The sequence below is a fragment of the Muntiacus reevesi genome, chromosome 4 (genome assembly GCF_963930625.1).
Source record: "Muntiacus reevesi chromosome 4, mMunRee1.1, whole genome shotgun sequence".
In the NCBI taxonomy this organism is placed as follows: domain Eukaryota; kingdom Metazoa; phylum Chordata; class Mammalia; order Artiodactyla; family Cervidae; genus Muntiacus; species Muntiacus reevesi.
This window is the reverse complement of record NC_089252.1, coordinates 33,060,105-33,079,767: the sequence shown is the minus strand read 5'-3', so window position 1 is coordinate 33,079,767 and position 19,663 is coordinate 33,060,105. Positions and strand designations below refer to the sequence as shown.

The 19,663-nt window shown below is 35.6% G+C and overlaps 1 protein-coding gene across 2 annotated transcripts in view; it reads right to left on the bottom strand.

Moving 5' to 3' along the window:
* Window positions 1-19,663, bottom strand: part of ESCO1 (establishment of sister chromatid cohesion N-acetyltransferase 1) — a 41,200-nt gene that overhangs the window by 15,975 nt on the left and 5,562 nt on the right. For both annotated transcript variants that reach the window (XR_010662888.1, XM_065932486.1), the window contains exons 2-8: window positions 17,373-17,474; window positions 15,764-15,866; window positions 13,230-15,327; window positions 9,817-9,931; window positions 8,258-8,318; window positions 7,215-7,329; window positions 906-1,037 (exon numbers count right to left, since the gene is read on the bottom strand). Coding sequence is in view for 1 of the 2 variants with exons in the window: in XM_065932486.1 (XP_065788558.1) it covers window positions 906-1,037; window positions 7,215-7,329; window positions 8,258-8,318; window positions 9,817-9,931; window positions 13,230-14,762 (1,956 nt within the window). In the remaining variant the exon portion in view is untranslated. The remainder of the gene's footprint in view (window positions 1-905; window positions 1,038-7,214; window positions 7,330-8,257; window positions 8,319-9,816; window positions 9,932-13,229; window positions 15,328-15,763; window positions 15,867-17,372; window positions 17,475-19,663) is intronic.

Below are 19,663 nucleotides of genomic sequence, written 5' to 3'. Positions count from 1 at the left end.
AGAAGTAATTGAATAAATAAAACCACAAATATGAATTCTGCAACCAAAGATAAGGATACAAATTTAACTGAAGCCAATAAAAATCTTTAAAATCTAGTGCCTATATGAAATGAATTGGTGATCTCAGTTCAGATATCCTGGAGGTCTTATTAATGTGAGTGTACAGTAGAAGGTAACATGTATAAAATAAATTCCATTTCAGATATGGGTAAACAGCAATTACATTAAATTACTATTTTCACAAGATATCTGAAATGGTTCAAAATTATTTAAAATTTTGCTACTTCCAAAAACAAATATAAATAATACCCATTATGCCTCAACTGCACATACATTAAAATATATATACTAAAACATATTTACTTTGTGGGATTTTTTTTTTTTTAAGTATACTACAAAGTCTGAGGTTTTAACCATCAGGAATTGTTCTTTAACTTTAATAAGAAAAACTATTATGTTAGCAAAGAGAAGGTAAAGGAAATCCCCACACAATCTATTTGGTATAATATATACCACCATCAATTCCACCAAAAAAGCTGTGTCAAGCTATTCTGAACACTAAAAAGACTTATCAATAGTTAACAATTAAAATCAAAGGAAATTTAAAAAAATACTCAAGTTGAAGAGCATCACTTGTTAGAAGAGGTACAATAACACTTTAAAAATATAACAATTTGAAAATTAAGTTAAATTTAAAATTTTAAAAATCCCACATCATACACCAGCCAGAACGAATTTGCTGGGTTTTATGTTTGGTTTTGTTTTAAAATAAGCCTGTATATATACTACAGGGGCTGTGTATATGGTGCTATTTTCTAAAGACCAAATTTTTTCAATGACTTGAATCTGACAATTCATCTCTAATGATCTGATTCTGCATTTTAGAAGTCATGAATTCTACTTACCACGTATTTTACAGCACTTATAAATTGATTGTGGAAGAGCAGATGCTGTGTTTCATCCTCTGGATTTGAAGCTGTGTAAAGCATGCCACAAACATTACAGGAAACTGCTCCAAATCTTTTTTGTCCTGCATCCTATTTATAAAAAACAAACAGAAGGGTTTTTTTCCCCCCACAAAAGAATAATTCGAGAATATCAGTCTCTAAAGTTATAAGGTGAACATAGAATGAGAAGTGTTTAAAACAACATTCCATGTTGATGACAGAAATGAAGATGCTAACTTTCGAAATCTGTGTGTAATTTTATTAAGAATTGTTTGCCATTTTAGTAATCATTCACTCCACACCATTTAATAACAACTGAAAAGAACTGAGAAAGTATCTTTAACACTACACTCTTAGTTCTAAAGCCTCAAATGGCAAATACTTATAAATGAGAACTAGTATGTATTTTGTATCTGTGATAATTACACCACTGAAGTTTAGAAGAAATGCTTCATAGACTTTTTTTATAATGTCTTCTTTTCTCTTTAATAGTTTTATTCTAGTTATATTAAAAAGAGTATTTTGATGTCACCAGAAACTCTTGAGCAAAGGTAAAATTAAACATTCTCTATTTTCTTTATATCAAGTAAGTATGAAAGATCACCTATACTCCAGTAATTCATACTTGCGCTGTAGCATAGTAACTGGTTACAAAAGGTTTTCTATACTTATCCTCATTTAAAAAGACAAATTACAGCAATATGATCTAACTTTAACATTAATCTTAAAAGCACAATTCCTTTATTCTTGCTGCTCTGAAACTGGGAAATTTCAACTAATTACTGGAAAAAAAAAAAAACAGACTCTAAGATAACTATATCCTAGTGCCTTATAGCTAGGGCCACAGACCAAAATGAAATCAAATGGTAAATGAAAGATTTCATATAAAACTAAAGGGAAGCTCATTCTAAAAGACTGAAACTATTGACAAAATATTACCTGAAAATTCAGGGAGTTAAAAAAAATTGCTTGAATTATGGTTAAGATAGAAAACATTGTATTTACCATGTTAACCATTTTTTTTTTCATGTTAACCATTTTTAAGTGTACATTTCAGTAGTATTAAGTACACTCACACTGTCGTGCAACCAATCCACAGAATTACTTTTATTTTGCAAAACTGAAACTCTAGGGACTTCCCTGGTGGTCCACTGGTTAAGACTCCATACCTCCACCTCTAGGGTCACAGGTTTGATCCCTGGTCAGGGAACTAAGATCCCGCATGCCGTGAGTAGTGAAAAAAACAAAACAAAACAAAAACCCCTTAAACTCTATATCCACTAAACAGTTCCCCAATCCTCCTTCTTCCCCAGCTCCTGGAAACCATCATTCTGCTTTCTATCTCTATGAATTTGATTCTTTTAGGCACCTTTCATAAGTAGAATCATGTAGTATTAGTCATTTTGTGACTGACATTTCACTTAGATAATGTCCTCAAGGTTCAATCATATTATAGTATGTGTCAAAATTCCCTTCCTTTTTAAGACTGAATAATATTCCACCATCTACATACACACCACACCGTGTTCAGCCATCCATCCACTGGTGGACTCTCTAGTTGCTTCCACCTTTTGGCTATCGTGAGTAATAAACACAGATGTACAAACAACCTCTTCAAGCAGGCAGTTTTCTTAGTAATGACTAAGTGTCTACCTCGGTTTCTTTTACTCACTGGTAAATGGAAAATAATAGTCGTACCTATCTCATACTTTTTTCTAAGGCTTAACTTAGTTACTATAAGTGGAGGAAATGGAACAATGCATTGAAAAATATTAGCTGCTATCGTGATCATTAACATCATCATTACCATCAACTCTTGACAAGCACTATCCAACAGAAATGTGATCCACAAAGGTAATTTTAAATTTACTATTAGCCACATTAAAGAGTGCAGAAGCAAACCAATAAAATTAATAATATATTTTATTTAACAAGACATATACCAAATGTTATAATTTCAACATACATTAAATATTTGTAAAACTTAGTGAGATACTTTACATGCTTTCTTGTACTCATCTTTGAAACACAGCATGTGTGTTTACACTTGGAGCATACCTCAGTTCTGGTGAGTGACATTTCAGGTGCTCAAGTCATATGTGGCTACAACACTAGATGGTGCAGCTTTAGATTCTACTTGTCTAATCTTGTTTCATTATCATACCGATTTGACTACAGAAACAGTATTAAATGTGATGAAACAACTTTTTCCCTCACTAATCTTTCTCAAAAAGATTTCTAGACAATTCTTACAAAATGATTTCCTAATATTAAAGCTATGCTACTGGAGATCAGCAGAGAAATAACTCCAGAAAGAATGAAGGGATGGAGCCAAAGCAAAAACAACACCCAGTTGTGGATGTGACTGGTGATAGAAGCAAGGTCCGATGCTGTAAAGAGCAATATTGCATAGGAACCTGGAATGTTAGATCCATGAATCAAGGCAAATTGGAAGTGGTCAAACAAGAGATGGCAAGAGTAAATGTCAACATGCTAGGAATCAGGGAACTAAAATGGACTGGAATGGGTGAATTTTAACTCAGATGACCATTATATCTACTACTGTGGGCAGGAATCCCTTAGAAGAAATGGAGGAGCCATCATGGCCAACAAGAGAGTCCGAAATGCAGTACTTGGATGCAGTCTCAAAAATGAAAGAATGATGTTTGTTTCCAAGGCAAACCATTCAATATCACGGTAATCCAAGCCTATGCGCCAACCAGTAATGCTGAAAAGGCTGAAGTTGAATGGTTCTATGAAGACCTACAAGACCTTTTAGAACTAACACCCAGAAACAATGTCCTTTTCATTATAGGGGACTGGGATGCAAAAGTAGGAAGTCAAGAAACACCTGGAATAACAGGCAAATTTGGCCTTGGGAGTACAGAATGAAGCAGGGCAAAGGCTAATAGAGTTCTGCCAAGAGAACACACTGGTCATAGCAAACACCCTCTTCCCACAACACAAGAGAAGACTCTACACATGGACATCACCAGATGGTCAACACCGAAATCAGACTGATTATATTCTTTGCAGTCAGCAAAAACAAGACCGGGAGCTGACTGTGGCTCAGATCATGAACTCCTTATTGCCAAAATCAGACTTAAACTGAGGAAACTAGGGAAGACCACTAGACCATTCAGGTATGACCTAAATCAAATCCCTTATGACTATACAGTGGAAATGAGAAATAGATTTCAGGGACTAGATCTGATAGACAGAGGGCCTGATGAACTATGGATGTGACGTTGTACAGGAGACAGGGATCAAGACCATCCCCAGGGAAAAGAAATGCAAAAAGGCAAAATGGTTGTCTGAGGAGGCCTTACAAATAGCTGTGAAAAGAAGAGAAGCGAAAAGCAAAGAAGAAAAGGAAAGATATTTCCATTTGAATGCAGAGTGCCAAAGAATAGCAAGGAGAGACAAGAAAGCCTTCCTCAGTGATCAATGCAAAGAAATAGAGGAAAACAACAGAATGGGAAAGACTAGAGATCTCTTCAAGAAAATGAGAGATACCAAGGGAACATTTCATGCAAAGATGGGTTCGATAAAGTACAGAAATGATATGGATCTAACAGAAGCAGAAGATATTAAGAGATGGCAAGAATACACAGAAGAACTGTACAAAAAAGATCTTCATGACCCAGAAAATCGCAATGGTGTGATCACTCACCTAGAGCCAGACATTCTGGAATGTGAAGTCAAGTGGGCCTTAGAAAGCATCACTACAAACAAAGCTAGTGGAGGTGATGGAATTCCAGTTGAGTTATTTCAAATCCTGAAAGATGCTGCTGTGAAAGTGCTGCACTCAATACACCAGCACATTTGGAAAACTCAGCAGTGGCCACAGGACTGGAAAAGGTCAGTTTTCATTCCAATCCCAAAGAAAGGCAATGCTAAAGAATGTTGAAACTACCACACAATTGCACTCATTTCACAGGCTACTCAAGTAATACTCAAAATTCTCTAAGCCAGGCTTCAGCAATATGTGAACTTCCAGATGTTCAAGCTGGTTTTAGAAAAAGCAGAGGAACCAGAGATCAAACTGCCAACATCCCCTGGATCATCAAAAAAGCAAGAGAGTTCCAGAAAAACATCTATTTCTGCTTTATTGACTACGCCAAAGCCTTTCACTGTGGATCACAATAAACTGTGGATAATTCTGAAATAGATAGGAATACCAGACCACCTGACTTGCCTCTTGAGAAACCTATATGCAGGTCAGGAAGCAACAGTTAGAACTGGACATGGAACAACAGACTGGTTCCAAATAGGAAAAGGAGTACGTCAAGGCTGTATATTGTCACCCTGCTTATTTAATTTATATGCAGAGTACATTACGAGAAACGCTGGGCTGGAAGAAGCACAAGCTGGAATTAAGATTGCCGGGAGAAATATCAATAACCTCAGATATGCAGATGATACCACCCTTATGGCAGAAAGTGAAGAGGAACTAAAAAGCCCTCTTGTCGAAAGTGAAAGAGAGTGAAAAAGTTGGCTTAAAGCTCAACATTCAGGAAACTAAGGTCATGGCATCTGGTCCCATCACTTCATGGGAAATAGATGGGGAAACAGTGGAAACAGTGTCAGACTTTATTTTGGGGGGGCTCCAAAATCACTGCAGATGGTGATTGCAGCCATGAAATTAAAAGACGATTACTCCTTGGAAGGAAAGTTATGACCAACCTAGATAGCATATTAAAAAGCAGAGACATTACTTTGCCAACAAAGGTCCGTCTAGTCAAGGCTATGGTTTTTCCAGTAGTCATGTATGGATGTGAGAGCTGGACTGTGAAGAAAGCTGAGCACCGAAAAATTGATGCTTTTGAACTGTGGTGTTGGAGAAGACTCTTGAGAGTCCCTTGGACTGCAAGGAGATCCAACCAGTCCATCCTAAAGGAGATCATTCCTGGGTGTTCATGTGTCACGCGAGTGTATGCTCCTCGGTTCTTTGTCTCGTCACAACAAAAACTTGGAATGACGGACATTGAAGCTCCCTCAGCGGGTCACAGCTCTTGGAGGACAGACCGTGTTATAGCTCTTAAATAAATCAGTGTTACAGCTCAGTGTTAAAGCTCTATTTATTTAGATAATAGCAGGAAAATCCATCTTCGAGGCATGAGGGCACATCGATCCAAAGACGCGAAGAGAAGATCACCCCATCGCGCGGGATAGAGAGTGATCGAAGAGGGTTTTGGCTCCTCTTTTTATAAGTTTCTCTGTCCCTGGGCCTGTCTTATGTAAATTGGGCCAGCCAGGAGTGTTGTTTTACCCGAGGTTCTCACTCTGGTCCTCGGACCTTCCTTTGCTCTATTTTCGCGGGCTCTTCCCTTCCAGGTCTTTTAGCCACCGCCATTTTGGACTCCTTTTCCCTATTCTAACTACCTAACATTTGGAAGGACTGATGCTGAAGCTGAAACTCCAATACTTTGGCCACCTCATGCAAAGAGATGACTCATTGGAAAAGACCCTGATGCTGGGAGGGATTGGGGGCAGGAGCAGAAGGGGACAACAGACGATGAGATGACTGGGTGGCATCATTGACTCGATGGACATTGAGTTTGAGTAAACTCCGGGAGTTTGTGATGGACAGGGAGGCCTTGCGTACTGCGATTCATGGGGTCGCAAAGAGTCTGACAGGGCTGAGCGGCTGAACTGAACTGAACTGATTAAAGCTAGAACCAATTATCCAGTACCAAAAAAATCTGATTACTTGTGTCAACTTGAACTACATTAAATGTTCCTATTATTTTGAGTTTCTTCATTTTTTTATATTGTGCTCACTCATTCAAATTCAATTTTTCATCAAACAATCTCCCTCTGTTTTCTACCTTGCCACCAAATTGCACTTATTTTCTATTTCAAATTAACTACTGGTTTATCTTCCTGTAAAATGTAGTTTTACAATTACAACATATACTAAAATACACATATTTAAAATCATCTGTATATATTAAGCTCCATGTTATTTTAAAATTTAAACCAACTACTAAAAGAAGGCAGTGATCAAATGACACATTTAAGAAAATATGTGAAATAAAGTATCAATCTGTTGTAAATAAAACTAGAAGGAAACTTGAATTTTTATTGTTACAGGATGGAATCACTGAGAGAGTGGCTGTCATAATACCAAGAATATTTCCATAATGAAGAATTACAGTGACAAAAAGGCTCTGTAGGGGAAAAAAATGAATTTATTCCTTGACAATGTGTATAAATAAGATGGTGTAGCAACATTTTAGCTAAAAGATCAAGTTGTATACTTACTATGATCAACTGTTTTTCATCAGTTTTCTCTGCTTCTTTTAGTTTCAAGTCTTTTGGAATTGTTATCTCCAAATGGGAATTACACTTGGGCCAAGAATGATTTGGTGGTATCTCCCTTTTAAAAAACAACCAACCAACCAGACAACTATTAAATGTTATAGATCCATATCATTTCAAATCATAGGCAGAAAAATACTTGGGCTTTTCTATACAACACTATGACAAATAAAATTCCAAGGGGTGCGGGGGCAGGGAAATAACCTTTTAAAAACCAAAAGGAAACCCAAAGAAACAACTCATTTGCAACATAAGAACAAAAAAATGTAGTACCTACTATAGTATGAATAAGTTTTAAGTTTCATAGTTTCAGCAATTTGAGTCACTACAGTTTGTCCTAAATATTGTTTTCAGTAATCAGTAAAGCAAATAGTCATACTAATTTATTTTGAAAGTAAAGACAGAACAAAAAAGCTTTTAATCTACTGAAATACCTTTACATGTTGCCAATAAACATCATGAGGCTTTTTGGGCAAAAGGAGCATCGTCATATATTGTTGCTGGGAGTATAAGACGCAACCACTTTGCAAGGAAAATTTGGCAAGGCAGGTTAAATCCTATAACTATGAATTTATCCTAGATAGAGCCGCGTACTTAAGTGGACAAAGGTAAGTGTTTATTGCAGGACTTTTTTTCTGATAGAAATAAACTAGAAACAATCAAGGTTTCAATAGAGAACTGTTAATAAACAATGGAAAATGTGCACAATGAAATCTAATACAGAATTTAAAAGAATGAGGAAGGAAGGTAGAAAACATCTTTTCTATCTTCTATAACACATTGAGAAAAAACTAAAAGCTGCAAAACACTATGTGTAGACACAGGAAAAAAAAGTACACTAAAAACAGAATTTCTATCACATCTGTGTGAAAAACTCATGATTACTAATGTAACCTTTCAAGGGAAAAAATTCCCCAAACTCAAAACGTACAAGTATAAAATCCTGAAGTTCTCATATTTATACTTGAATTAAACTAATACCTTACCTGTTATCACTTGTCTTAGATGTCTGATTACAGAATATACTGTGCTGTTGGGGAATTGAACCTGTGATTTAATAAAAAGATGGGTTATGTACTAAGCTTTGTACTAGCCTTCCACCTAACAGTTAAAAATTATCATAAAGAAAAACAACCCCAGTGCACTAAATGGTCTATATTTAATAAATACCATTTGATAAAATTAGAGTCACCTTTCTAGGAATTTCTCTTCAGAGAAGAGGCAAAAAAGCTCTACAGAGCTGCAGAGAGATCTAATGGTAGATTAACAGTGTGTCTCTAGTTTCAGCAATAATTACTAGCACTGAACAATAAAGGAAATTGTTTAAATGCTTTCATAATTATTCATAATAATGCTTTCATAATTAATTACTCAGTCTCTAAACAGAAATAAAGGAAAACATTAGCTTAAAAAAACCTGTAGTCTCTGGAGTTTTAATCACATTGGTGGTGGTTCAAGTGCTAAATAGTGTCTGACTCTTTTGTCTCCATGGATTGTTGCCCACCAGGCCCCTTTGTCACAGGATTTCCCAGGCAAGACTACTGGAGTGGGTTGCTATTTCCTTCTCCAGGGATCAAATCCAAGTCTCCTGCACTGCAGGCAGATTCTTTACCTCTGAGCCACCAGGGAAGTCCTTTAATCATATTACTAATCAAATAACGCAATAACAATTTTCTAACGAATAAATGCATTTCTGGTATTCATATTATACTTCCCCTTTCCCCACTCCTTTCCCCTGGTGGGTCAGGGAAATTCCATGGACAAGGAGCCTGGTGGGTTACAGTCCATGGGGTCACAGGAGTCAAACACAGTTTAGCAACTAAGCATTCCTAAGTGAATCAATTATATGAACTCAATATTTAGTAATTGTTCTTCTGTATCTCCTGGTGCTTCATCTGATATAGGTGAACAAATCCCTATTCAAGAGTTCAAAGAACATATCACCCAATTTTTTTGGCCTCGCCATTCAGCTTGTGGGATCTTAATTCCCCAATGAGGGATGGAACTCGTGCCGCTGCAGAAAAAGCGCTGAGTCCTAACCACTAGACTGCCAGGGAATTACCCTCAAAATATTCATTCGGTTACAAAAATAAAGTTTTTTATGGTAAAAGTGAACAGAATGTAAGAACTGATTTAATTCAAAGATACAATTACTAAGATGGAAAACTGAGTAATTAAGGGTTAAAGATAAGAACTTGGTAAACTAGTCATTTATACTTGAGAAATAAACTGCAATCATTAATTTAAGCAATTCATTAAATAACACTTCTCCAGAAAGTAAGTTCACAAACAAAATAAAAGATTTAAAAGCAAAGTAGTTTTGGTAGGGAGTCAGACAATCACTTTAAGTATTGTACACAACCCAATCAACAGACGCAATTCTCCCCCTTCAAAGAATAGTTATCATCAAACATTTGAAAAACATAAGCAATGGTTAAAAGAAGGATTTAACAGGTTTATTTGATAGTGGATATAGTCTTCTGTTATACTGACAAAAAAAATCTCTGACCACTGTGAAATCTAAACAATACTTTCAAAGTATTACCTGGAAATTTATTCTCTCCTGTATCGATTTTTGCTTGACTGAGCAGAGTTGAGACAGTAGTGGCATTTTCCACTGGATTGTTTTCAAGCTTAGATTCCAAACATAGGCTGCAATTCTAAGCACATATAATTCAAAATGTTAATATTCACTTTTGTATCAACTTTTGGGTCTTACTACAATATTTTCAGTGAATTTTAGCGCTATACTAAGAAAATTTAAGAGCGTATATGGAGTAATTCACACAAGATATGCCTTAAAAACGTCTCTTTATGATCTCCCTACAAGCTACCCTCCATCTCAGCATCAACTCATATTATTCCCCTTCATGCTAGACTGAAAACTTTACCTCTCCCACAGATACACTCCATATCTGCCGGCTCTATGCTTTTTCTGGGTTTCATCTACCTACGTCTCACTGTCCATTACAATAGCCACTGCCACAGCTCACTGTTGGGCACTTAAAATGTGATATGACTGACCTGCGATTTACTGCAGATGTAAATCACCTACCAGATTTTGAGGTATTAGTACCAAAAAAAAAAAAAAAAGTAAAACACCTCAATTTTTAAAACTCATGACACATTGAACCATTATTTCTACATGACAAGTAAAATATATTAACTTTACCAATTTTTTAAAATGTGGCTAGCAGAAATTTTTGAACAACTTATGTGGCCTACACTGTATCTCTACTGAACAGTGCTAATCTACAACACCCTACCCCTGTATAAACTCAAGTCATTAAATATTAACCCCTTCCATGAAATCTCCAAGTTTTCCATTCTTTTTCCCCAAATTTCCCATTCCCCTTCCCCAAATTTCCCAATTACCTCATCCATTTTTCATGCTCTTATCACTTTCTATTTTGAATTATTTATTTTTTTAATTAATCTCCTATATACTCTTAAGTATACATGCATATGTATATATGTAGGTATATTTCTGTATATATATACTTAAGTATATAGTTTCAAATATATATTTTTTAATCTCCTAATACTCAAGAGCAAAAACTTATTATATTTATCCTTGTATTTCTAAGAACTCCTCAATCAAAACTCTGTCAAAGTAGATACTCAGTAACTAACAAAGGAAAATAGTGCAAACTCAAACATTAGCTATCTCAGAGGAATGGAAATGTGGTGGTGAACAGATAACTTTTGTGTGTGTGTTTGTATCTATCTGTATTGTAACTGTTACAAAGAACACATAACATTATTCTTGAACATTACATTTTTGAAATATGAACATTTTTGTCATTAAAAGGCAGAAAAATTAAAAACAATAAAAATAATGACGTTAGTAATCAATCTCCATTAGGAAGCTAGAAATACTAGTTTAAAAAAAATCATAAAATAATTGAGCTTTAAAATTCATAAAATCCAAATACTTTAAATTCGGCCTGAAGAATTCAGAAGGCCTATCAGACAGATGCTTAGCCTTACCAACCATCATAATTTTTCAGCACTTTTGAGACTGACACCATGTAATAAAACGAAGAAAAATTACAGACAGCTACAGAAAAAGTTTTCAAATAGAGTAAGGTTTGCTTTTTTACACTCTTCTACTTCCCCAAGTATAAATCCAGCTAGATTCTGAAGCCAGTCAATCTCAGTTTAAAGCCTGGCTCCATCACTTACATGTTACACAGATCTCTAAGCTTCACTTAAATTTCTAAGCCTCACTCTCCTCACCTGTAATACGTGGATAGTAATAGAACTCATGCTGTAGAATGTGGTGACAATTATATGAAGCTCTCCTTTGCCGAATAAAGAAGCAGTGTTCATTAAACAAAAGCTATTATGATGGCTTCACGAAACAGTATTTATCGGAAGAAGAGAAATCTCTAAGTGACTAGTACAATGTAAGTTCATTAAAGGCAGGACAGAGACCATCTTATATAGCCTTATTAGCACGGTGTCTCGAATGCAGCAGGCACTCAGTATGTCTTGAAATGATACGTTCACCACCACATCTAACGACTCTTATGATAGTAATCACATTGTTGGTATCAGTGAAAAAGTTGGAAACGTAAAAGGACTTTCACAGAGGAAACCATAAATAAAGTGTGGTATATATATATTTTTACAACTATTAAAATACCCATGTATCAATGAGAATAAACAACAATCTATTTGGGGGGCTTCTGACACAAACCCTGACTCCTCACTCACTCAAATTTGCTTCTAGACATAAATGTCTCAAAAGAGAACTTTAAATCACTTGTAAAACTTTAAAGTGACTGTTTTTCCTCTATTCATGATTTTTTTTCTCAAATGATCTTCTTATACCCAGGGTATGTCACTGTAGAAAGAATTAAGGACTGAAAATCGGGACACCTGAATTCAAATCTATTTGTATCACCAAACACATGGCCTAACCCCCATTCTTCTACTGCTCTCAGTTTTCTCACTATAAAATTAAATAACTGAAACAAAATTGGCGGAGTTTTAAAAATCAGTATTATAGAGTGCTGAAGTTCTGCCTATTGATTTTATATATTGATATTTTAACTACATCTTAATTTGGAAAGAAATGGTTCAGCTGCTTTTATAAAGTTTCAAAACTACTTCTTAGGTAATCAAGTTTCTTCCAGCTATTTATATTTTGTCCTATCTCCTTTCAAAGACAATGGGCTGCTTTTCTGGGGGCCTGATGACCTCAGCTAGCGATCAGAAGTTGTTTTGTGAAGTTTGCTCTGCGTTCAGTTATTCTTTTGATGAATTTTTAGGAGAGAAAGTGGTCTCCCCGTCCTACTCCTCCGCCATCTTGGCTCCTCCCTCCTCTTCCAGCTATTTAGATTCTGTTTTTCAATTTACTTTCCCATTTACAAAATTTTTGCCCACTACAATTTTATTCTTGGCCTGAGAACTGAATTATTTTTATATCCCTCAGGCATTTTATTTGCTAACTGTTCAAAATGGCTGCACAAGTCAAAGCAAAAGGCATCTCTGCTAGAAACATTCAAGTTTTATCAGGTGGTGAAAAGTTGACTTGTGCCAGATGAAGTTATTTTAACAACTTGATCAGAACTGAGCCCGATTTCAAGCTCCACATTTTAGTCACTCACTAAAATTTCTTCAGTTATAATTAATAGAAAAAAGAAACAAACCAGTGTGTTAAATGAAAATGAAAAGCTAGAGTTGGACAGGTTTGTGCTTCACATAAAATAAAAATGAAGGGTGAAAATAAGGAAACAACGACAAGCATTCATGTAAATATGAGCCATCTAAAGGAGTCAGTAAGTTCTATCACTCACTACAAGACTGGGTTAATGAAACTCTCGCTAATTCCTTACCAAATGACTCTTCCAACTTTCACAACTTAATTCTTAAGCTAAAGTATGTTATAAACACTTAATTCTTATCAGAAAATACTCAGACACCTCCAGGTACATAATGAAAATAGATTACCTTATCCGGTGTTGATTCAAAAGAATCTCTCTTCTGCTTATCCAATGGTTGGTCAGAAGGTGGTTTTATCTGATTACCCAAATGACAATTTTCAGGAGTCTTTTTGGGGATTTTATTCATTTCAACTGCAATATCATTAGGTTTAACATCTTCAGAATTAACTTCTTTCATTTCTTCCTGCTGGCAAGCTTTATTTTTATCACCATATGGTTTTGACCCTAAAAATGTACTTTGAGTCACTTGCTGATGTGTTTCTAACGCGGGTAGTGAAAAACTGGTTCGTAATAAGCCCAATTTAGGGGAAAATTGAGAGTCTAATTTGTTTTGCTGCACAGAGTTAAATTTTGAGAGTTTAATTTTAGTCCAGTTGGAGTTCTTTTTAGTTGAGTTGTTTATTCCATTTAGTATACATCTCACAGGCTTTGTTTTTCTACTGGGGAAGAAACGATTACACTGAACGTCCTGATTCGCTTCCTTCTGATGAACTGTTTGTCTTTCAGTCTCTGTCTCTTCCGGTTTTATTTCTGTAGGCTTCTCCTCCTTTATGTTTTCTATTTGTGAAGACTCCTTTTTTACCTCTACAGTATCTGACTCAATTTCACCAGCAATCTCTTCACAGAGCTGGAGAATGCTCCCCCGTTTGCTTGTTCCTGCGTGCTCCAGCCCATTGTCTACAGTTTGTTCAGGCACTGATGGCTGTGGACTTTTTTGGGATTTTGCACTAGTATTCACTTGTGTGGGAACTGACTTCTTCATCTCCTTCTTTTTAGAGACCACTGAAGTAGCCACTTTGGATCTTTTTATCTCAGAAGAAGACTTTGTTTCTTCTTTCCTGGTATTCTGCAGACACTTTTCAGACCCTTTTGTGCACTGCGAACCAGAAGTGTAAGCCGTCTGATGCTCCACTTTGCGCTTTTTTCCTTTGGGGGAATTGATCACTTCATTAGTAACAGAATTTTCTTCCTCTTTAGAATCAGACTTTATTTCCAATACTTTTCTTTTCACATGTTTCTGATTTGTTTTAGCTTTATTAGATTTACTCTGAGTATTGCTACAGTGCTCTTTTTTTGTTGGTGGCAAACTCTGTTTAACTGCTTGAGTCTGACTCTGAATTTCTCTACTACGCAGAGATCTTGTTGAAACCTCTGTTAACTGTTGTAGTCTTTGTGATCTCCGGTTCAGCTGTTCATTTGATTTAGGGGTTTCGTGGACTGATTTTTTCTGAGATATTTTCTTCTGTTTTGTAGATTCTTGTTGTGAATTTCCCTTTACGGTCACCATAGTTTTATTAATAGATTTACTAGCTTTTTGATCACTGGATGCTGACCTTGTGCTCATGCATGTTCCTAATTCAGGCTGATTTACTTTACTTTCATTGGAAGATTTAACCAGTGATTTTATAGCTTCCTTTGGATCTGATTTTTTTGCTAGATTCTTTTGAGAACCTTGAACTTGTGTTTCTAAATTCTTATCTTCATTCTTTTTAATAACACTGGAGGAATTTTCTTTTGATTTCTCCTGAATGGACATCATTCCTGAGTAAGGTTCTCCTTTTCTGAGTATTTTCAAAATTTTTGTGTCCTAGTAAATAATAAATGCTGAATGTCTAGTATTATTACTGAGCAGGTCTAAAAAAATCAACTGATACTGACACACATTTTCAACAAAAGTACTAGTCTGCTAAGATTTCTGTCATCCTTATGGCATGAAGGCTGAATGATATTTGCTTTACTTTGGACAAGGCAATAGATATTTGAGGAATACTTAAATCTAAGCTGATATTTTCAGAACTTTTTATGACAAAAATTTTAATTCAAGTTTGATCTGTTTTGTTAATGTTTCAATTAAATTCGTTTTCAGGCCTAGCCCTATGACTGGAGAAGTTATTTATCACTGACCTGTCTGTTTTGACAAAGTTTTTGAAAATTTTTTTCTTCTGAAGTCTACAGTTATTGGACTTTGATTCATTAGAAACATGTCTTACAGCTAACACGTTTCTTTCCTTGTTTGCAGAGTCTGTTGATTTAAAGTTCTTATTTAACCACTTCCGTTTAATAAAATACTCTATTAATACAGACTTCCTTTTGTGCTGCCATTTCTGGAAAAATAAAAAAACAAACATTAAATTTTGTACAACCCAAGAAATTTGGCAATGCTAACACTACAAAGAAATGACCACAACTTACAAAAAATGTTACTTCTCTCTTTTAATTACTTAGTGTGAATACTTAGAATACACTTTAAAACTGTATAAGCAATTGTTCTTGATTACACATCTGTAAGCTGCCGTGGGTTAGGTGATTGATGTTAAGGTGACTTGGGTTCGGCTTTGCTGTGGGTGTGGGTAGCACAGTGCCTCATTAGGGGTCTGGCTCCATTTTACTGTTTGTGTTTCTTCTGGGGCCAAGCTGAAGGGGCAGCATACTTAAGGTTAACAGAAAAAAAGTATCCTAAGTATAGTCTTATAAATCAAAAACCTGTCTTAAATAAACAGAGAATAGCTGAAAATCAATCTACTCCTTGAGGTTACTTACATTTCCTTTCCCACAAGAAACATTTGATCTTTCAGCCACCATAACTCATAAGAATTTGACAAAATCATTCCTTATAATTTCCTTTTAACACATTATACAGCACCTAAAAGTAAAATATTGAAAAATGTTTATAAAGTACAAAGATGGAATTATTTACATCTCATCTATTAATTGATATATTAATCTATACTCCATAATTTTACCCTGTCCTAACATTAGTTTTCAGAGCTCCACTTACACATAACACTTAAGTATAGTATGTCTAATCTGAAGTAAACTATGGCACATGCATCCAATGAAGTTAGCTTTTCTATTTCAATTTTACACTTTAGAAAAACTTCGTAATACAAAAAAAAATCATAATACAGACATATATATAGTGGTTAAGCTAGTAAAGCAAAATCCTACTCTGAGGAAAAATAGTGCATGTAAATAATTATATTCATAGAAAAATAGTGACACACAGCTAAAAAGACAGATTTAAATACACAACATTTATGTCTATTCTCATGTAATACTTAAAAAAAAAGCAATAGATTAAAATGAAGCAAGACAAAACCATAAATCCAAAGAATAAAGAACAAAAGTGTAGATGATAAAAATTAAAAGTACAGAAGCTACAAAGAAGGACAAATAACCTCCAAACTCAAAGAAACCTGATCCTAAACTGGAAATTGAGGCAAGTCAAGTGAGAAGCAACTCTACTTAAACCAGAGAATCCCTCAAGAAGCAGAAATGGGCAGTACCACGAGATGGGGAGAAAATGGGACTCACAAAAGGGGAAAGATCCCCACACAGCCATCCCAATTATTACCCGGGTGAATGGGGATAAATATGGTGGTTCAATACAACAGAACACTCAGCAATCAAAAGGAACAAACTGCTTGGAACCACATGAATGAACTTCACAATCATGATGTTGAATGAAAAGGGCTAGACACAAAGAGTACATAAAGTATTTTACTTTTATGAAATTCTAGAAAAGGCAAACTTATCTACACCAACAGAAAATAGATGAGTCACAGCCTGGGGTAGGAGTAGAGGGAGAGATAAGACTTTTGGAGGTAACGGAAATGATCTCTATCACGATTTTGATGGTAGTTCCAAGAATGTACAAATCTGTCCAAAATCCACCAAACTGTACACTTTAAAAGGCTGCCGTTTATTATACATACATTATGCTTTAATAAGTCTGCCCAAAAAATAGAACTGTAAGTAACTGATATGGACCTACAACCGAGAAACACTGTTAACCCAAATAAAGCAAGGTGCATAACAGGGCAGACTTCCCATTGTCAGAAAAAGAAAAAAGGAAGACAGTGGGAAGAAGGAAAGGTATAGAAACGTCTGCTTGCCTGTGCACACAATAGGCTGGAAGGAAGTCCAAGAAACTAGTAACAGTGAAGACTTCTAGGAAAGAGAACTGTGGGACCAAGTGCAAGAAGTGTGGGGAAGAAACAGCGTACTTTTCACTATATACTCCATTTTATTATGTGAACATATAATCTTGTCCAAAAAAGTTACATTTCTTTGAATGTATTTAAGTGTATTTGGCATACTGACCAATTATCTTTGAAGGCACTAAATTATAACAATATAAGCTACTTACCTTATTGAAATGAAAATTACATATAATTTTTTTCTTCAAGTTGATAGATGATGCTTCTAATGAATGATGCTTCTAATAACTTCCATGTGTTTGGCTGTTAATCTTAAAAAAAAAGAATTCTATATAGCTAAAGTTAAACAATCCATTAAAAAACATGAGAATACAAAAACAGTATCATCTATTAACTGTCTGTTAACTATTAGAACAACTTGGACTAAGCTAGACTAACAATGGCTTAGTGATAATTTTTCACTTGATGTAAAAAAATCTTGCAATTCAATATGATCACATCTCGTTTTCTTATACCATATAATAAATCTGGTTTTTCTCTTAAAATAATCACTACCTTCCAACCCAAATCCCACCTCCATGGAAGGAGTATATTATTTTCCTTCCCATCAGAGGCTCAGCTTGACCATATGTCTTACTGTGGCCTCAGAGTGGACAGAGCATACTTCCCTGCCCCTACAGCTTTGTCATCTGATGACTTAGCCAACGGGATGTTAGCAGAAAAGATACAAGAGATCTAAAATGTCTTTGTGCAATTGGTCTTGCCCTCTTGCTAACTCTGCCATTACCAGGAGAAGAGTTTCAGCAGGTAGATGCTGCCTCTTCAGCTTAGGCTCCAGAAGAAACACAAACAGTAAACCAGAGCCAAACCCCTAATGAGGCACCACGCCCACCCACACCCACAGCAAAGAGGAACTCAAGACACTTCAATGGGAATCACCTAACCCACCGCAGCTTATAGATGTGTAATCAACAACTGCTTACACGTTTTAAACCCCTGAGTTGTGGGGGAGTTTCTCATACAATAATGACTTACTAATACATATTATAGTTAAATTTTCTGGGAGGCCCCAGATTTACCCAAGATTAAGCCTCAGAGGTTTATCTTCCCAGGTGGCACAGTGCTAAAGAATCTGCCTGCCAATACAAGAAACGCAGAGAGACACAGGTTTGATCCTTGGGTCAGGATGCCCTCGAGGAGGAAATGGCAACCCACTCCAGTATTCTTGCCTGAAAAATACCATGGACAGAGGAGCCTGGCAGGCTACAGTCCATGGGGTGGCAAAGAGCTGGACATGATTGAGCAACTCTGCACGCACACACACGGACACAAACCTCTGAGGTACAATAACTTGAAAAAACTCATTTAATGTCCTCTATTACTTAAGCAACAAAAATTTTAATTTTAAAAATTATGAGTTACACCTTTTCCTCCCAATTTCTAAATATTTTAACATCTGGGAGTTGGGCCCTAAGAGAACCAAGAGGTTAATGGATACACAAATCTACAGTATTTGTCACTCACCTGTTCAAGGTATGCTAAGGATTAGTTCACTTTAGTTTGCCCTATATGTTAAATCATTATTAACCTAGCATTATATATCTTAATAACATCCCTTTCTATTAAATAAAATCTTGTAAAAGTGCATTCTCTCACCTGTTAACAAATTGGCAAGATCCCTCCACAAGCCAAAGCTAGTTTATTAATAGAATTCTAATAAAATCAACATTGGGGCCAAAAAACAATCATCAAACTTAACATAAAATGATCACTTCAGAAAATCCACAACACTTATATAGACAGATAATTTACAAGACACATGTCAGAAAGTACCTGAGAATTTAAGAGAACATCCGATTTCTGAATTGTACATTATAATAAAATATATTCAAATTTTAATCATTAAAACATTTAGATATCACCCAATATATTTTAAGTTTAAAGTGATATTTTAAAAATCATTTTACAATTGGGAATTCTCTGCCAGTCCAGTAATTAAGACTCCAAGCTCTCACTGCCAAGGGCCCAGGTTCAATCCCTGGTCAGGGAACTAAGATCCCATAAGCAGTGTGATCAGGAATTAAAAAAAATTTTTTAACTGTTATATAATTTGAGATGAACTACAAAATTCACCTAATTATACAATTTCGTGGATTTTAGTATGTTCAAAGTTGTACAATAATTGTCACTAAGTCCAGAATCTTTTCACCACCCCAACCCCATTCCAGTCCCTGACAGTTACAAATCCACTTTCCATGGATATAGATTTCACTATTCTGGTTGTTTTATAGAAATGAAACCATCAATACACGTGGCCTTTTGTGGATGGCTTCTCTCACTTAACATTAACGTTTTCAGGGTTCAAGTAGAGTTGTTTAGTTGCTAAGCCTTGTCAGACTCTTTTATGACCCCATGGACTGTAGCCCATCAGGCTCCTCTGTCCACGGGATTTCCCAGGCAAGAACACTGGAGTGGGTTGCCATTTCCTTCTCCATTCAGT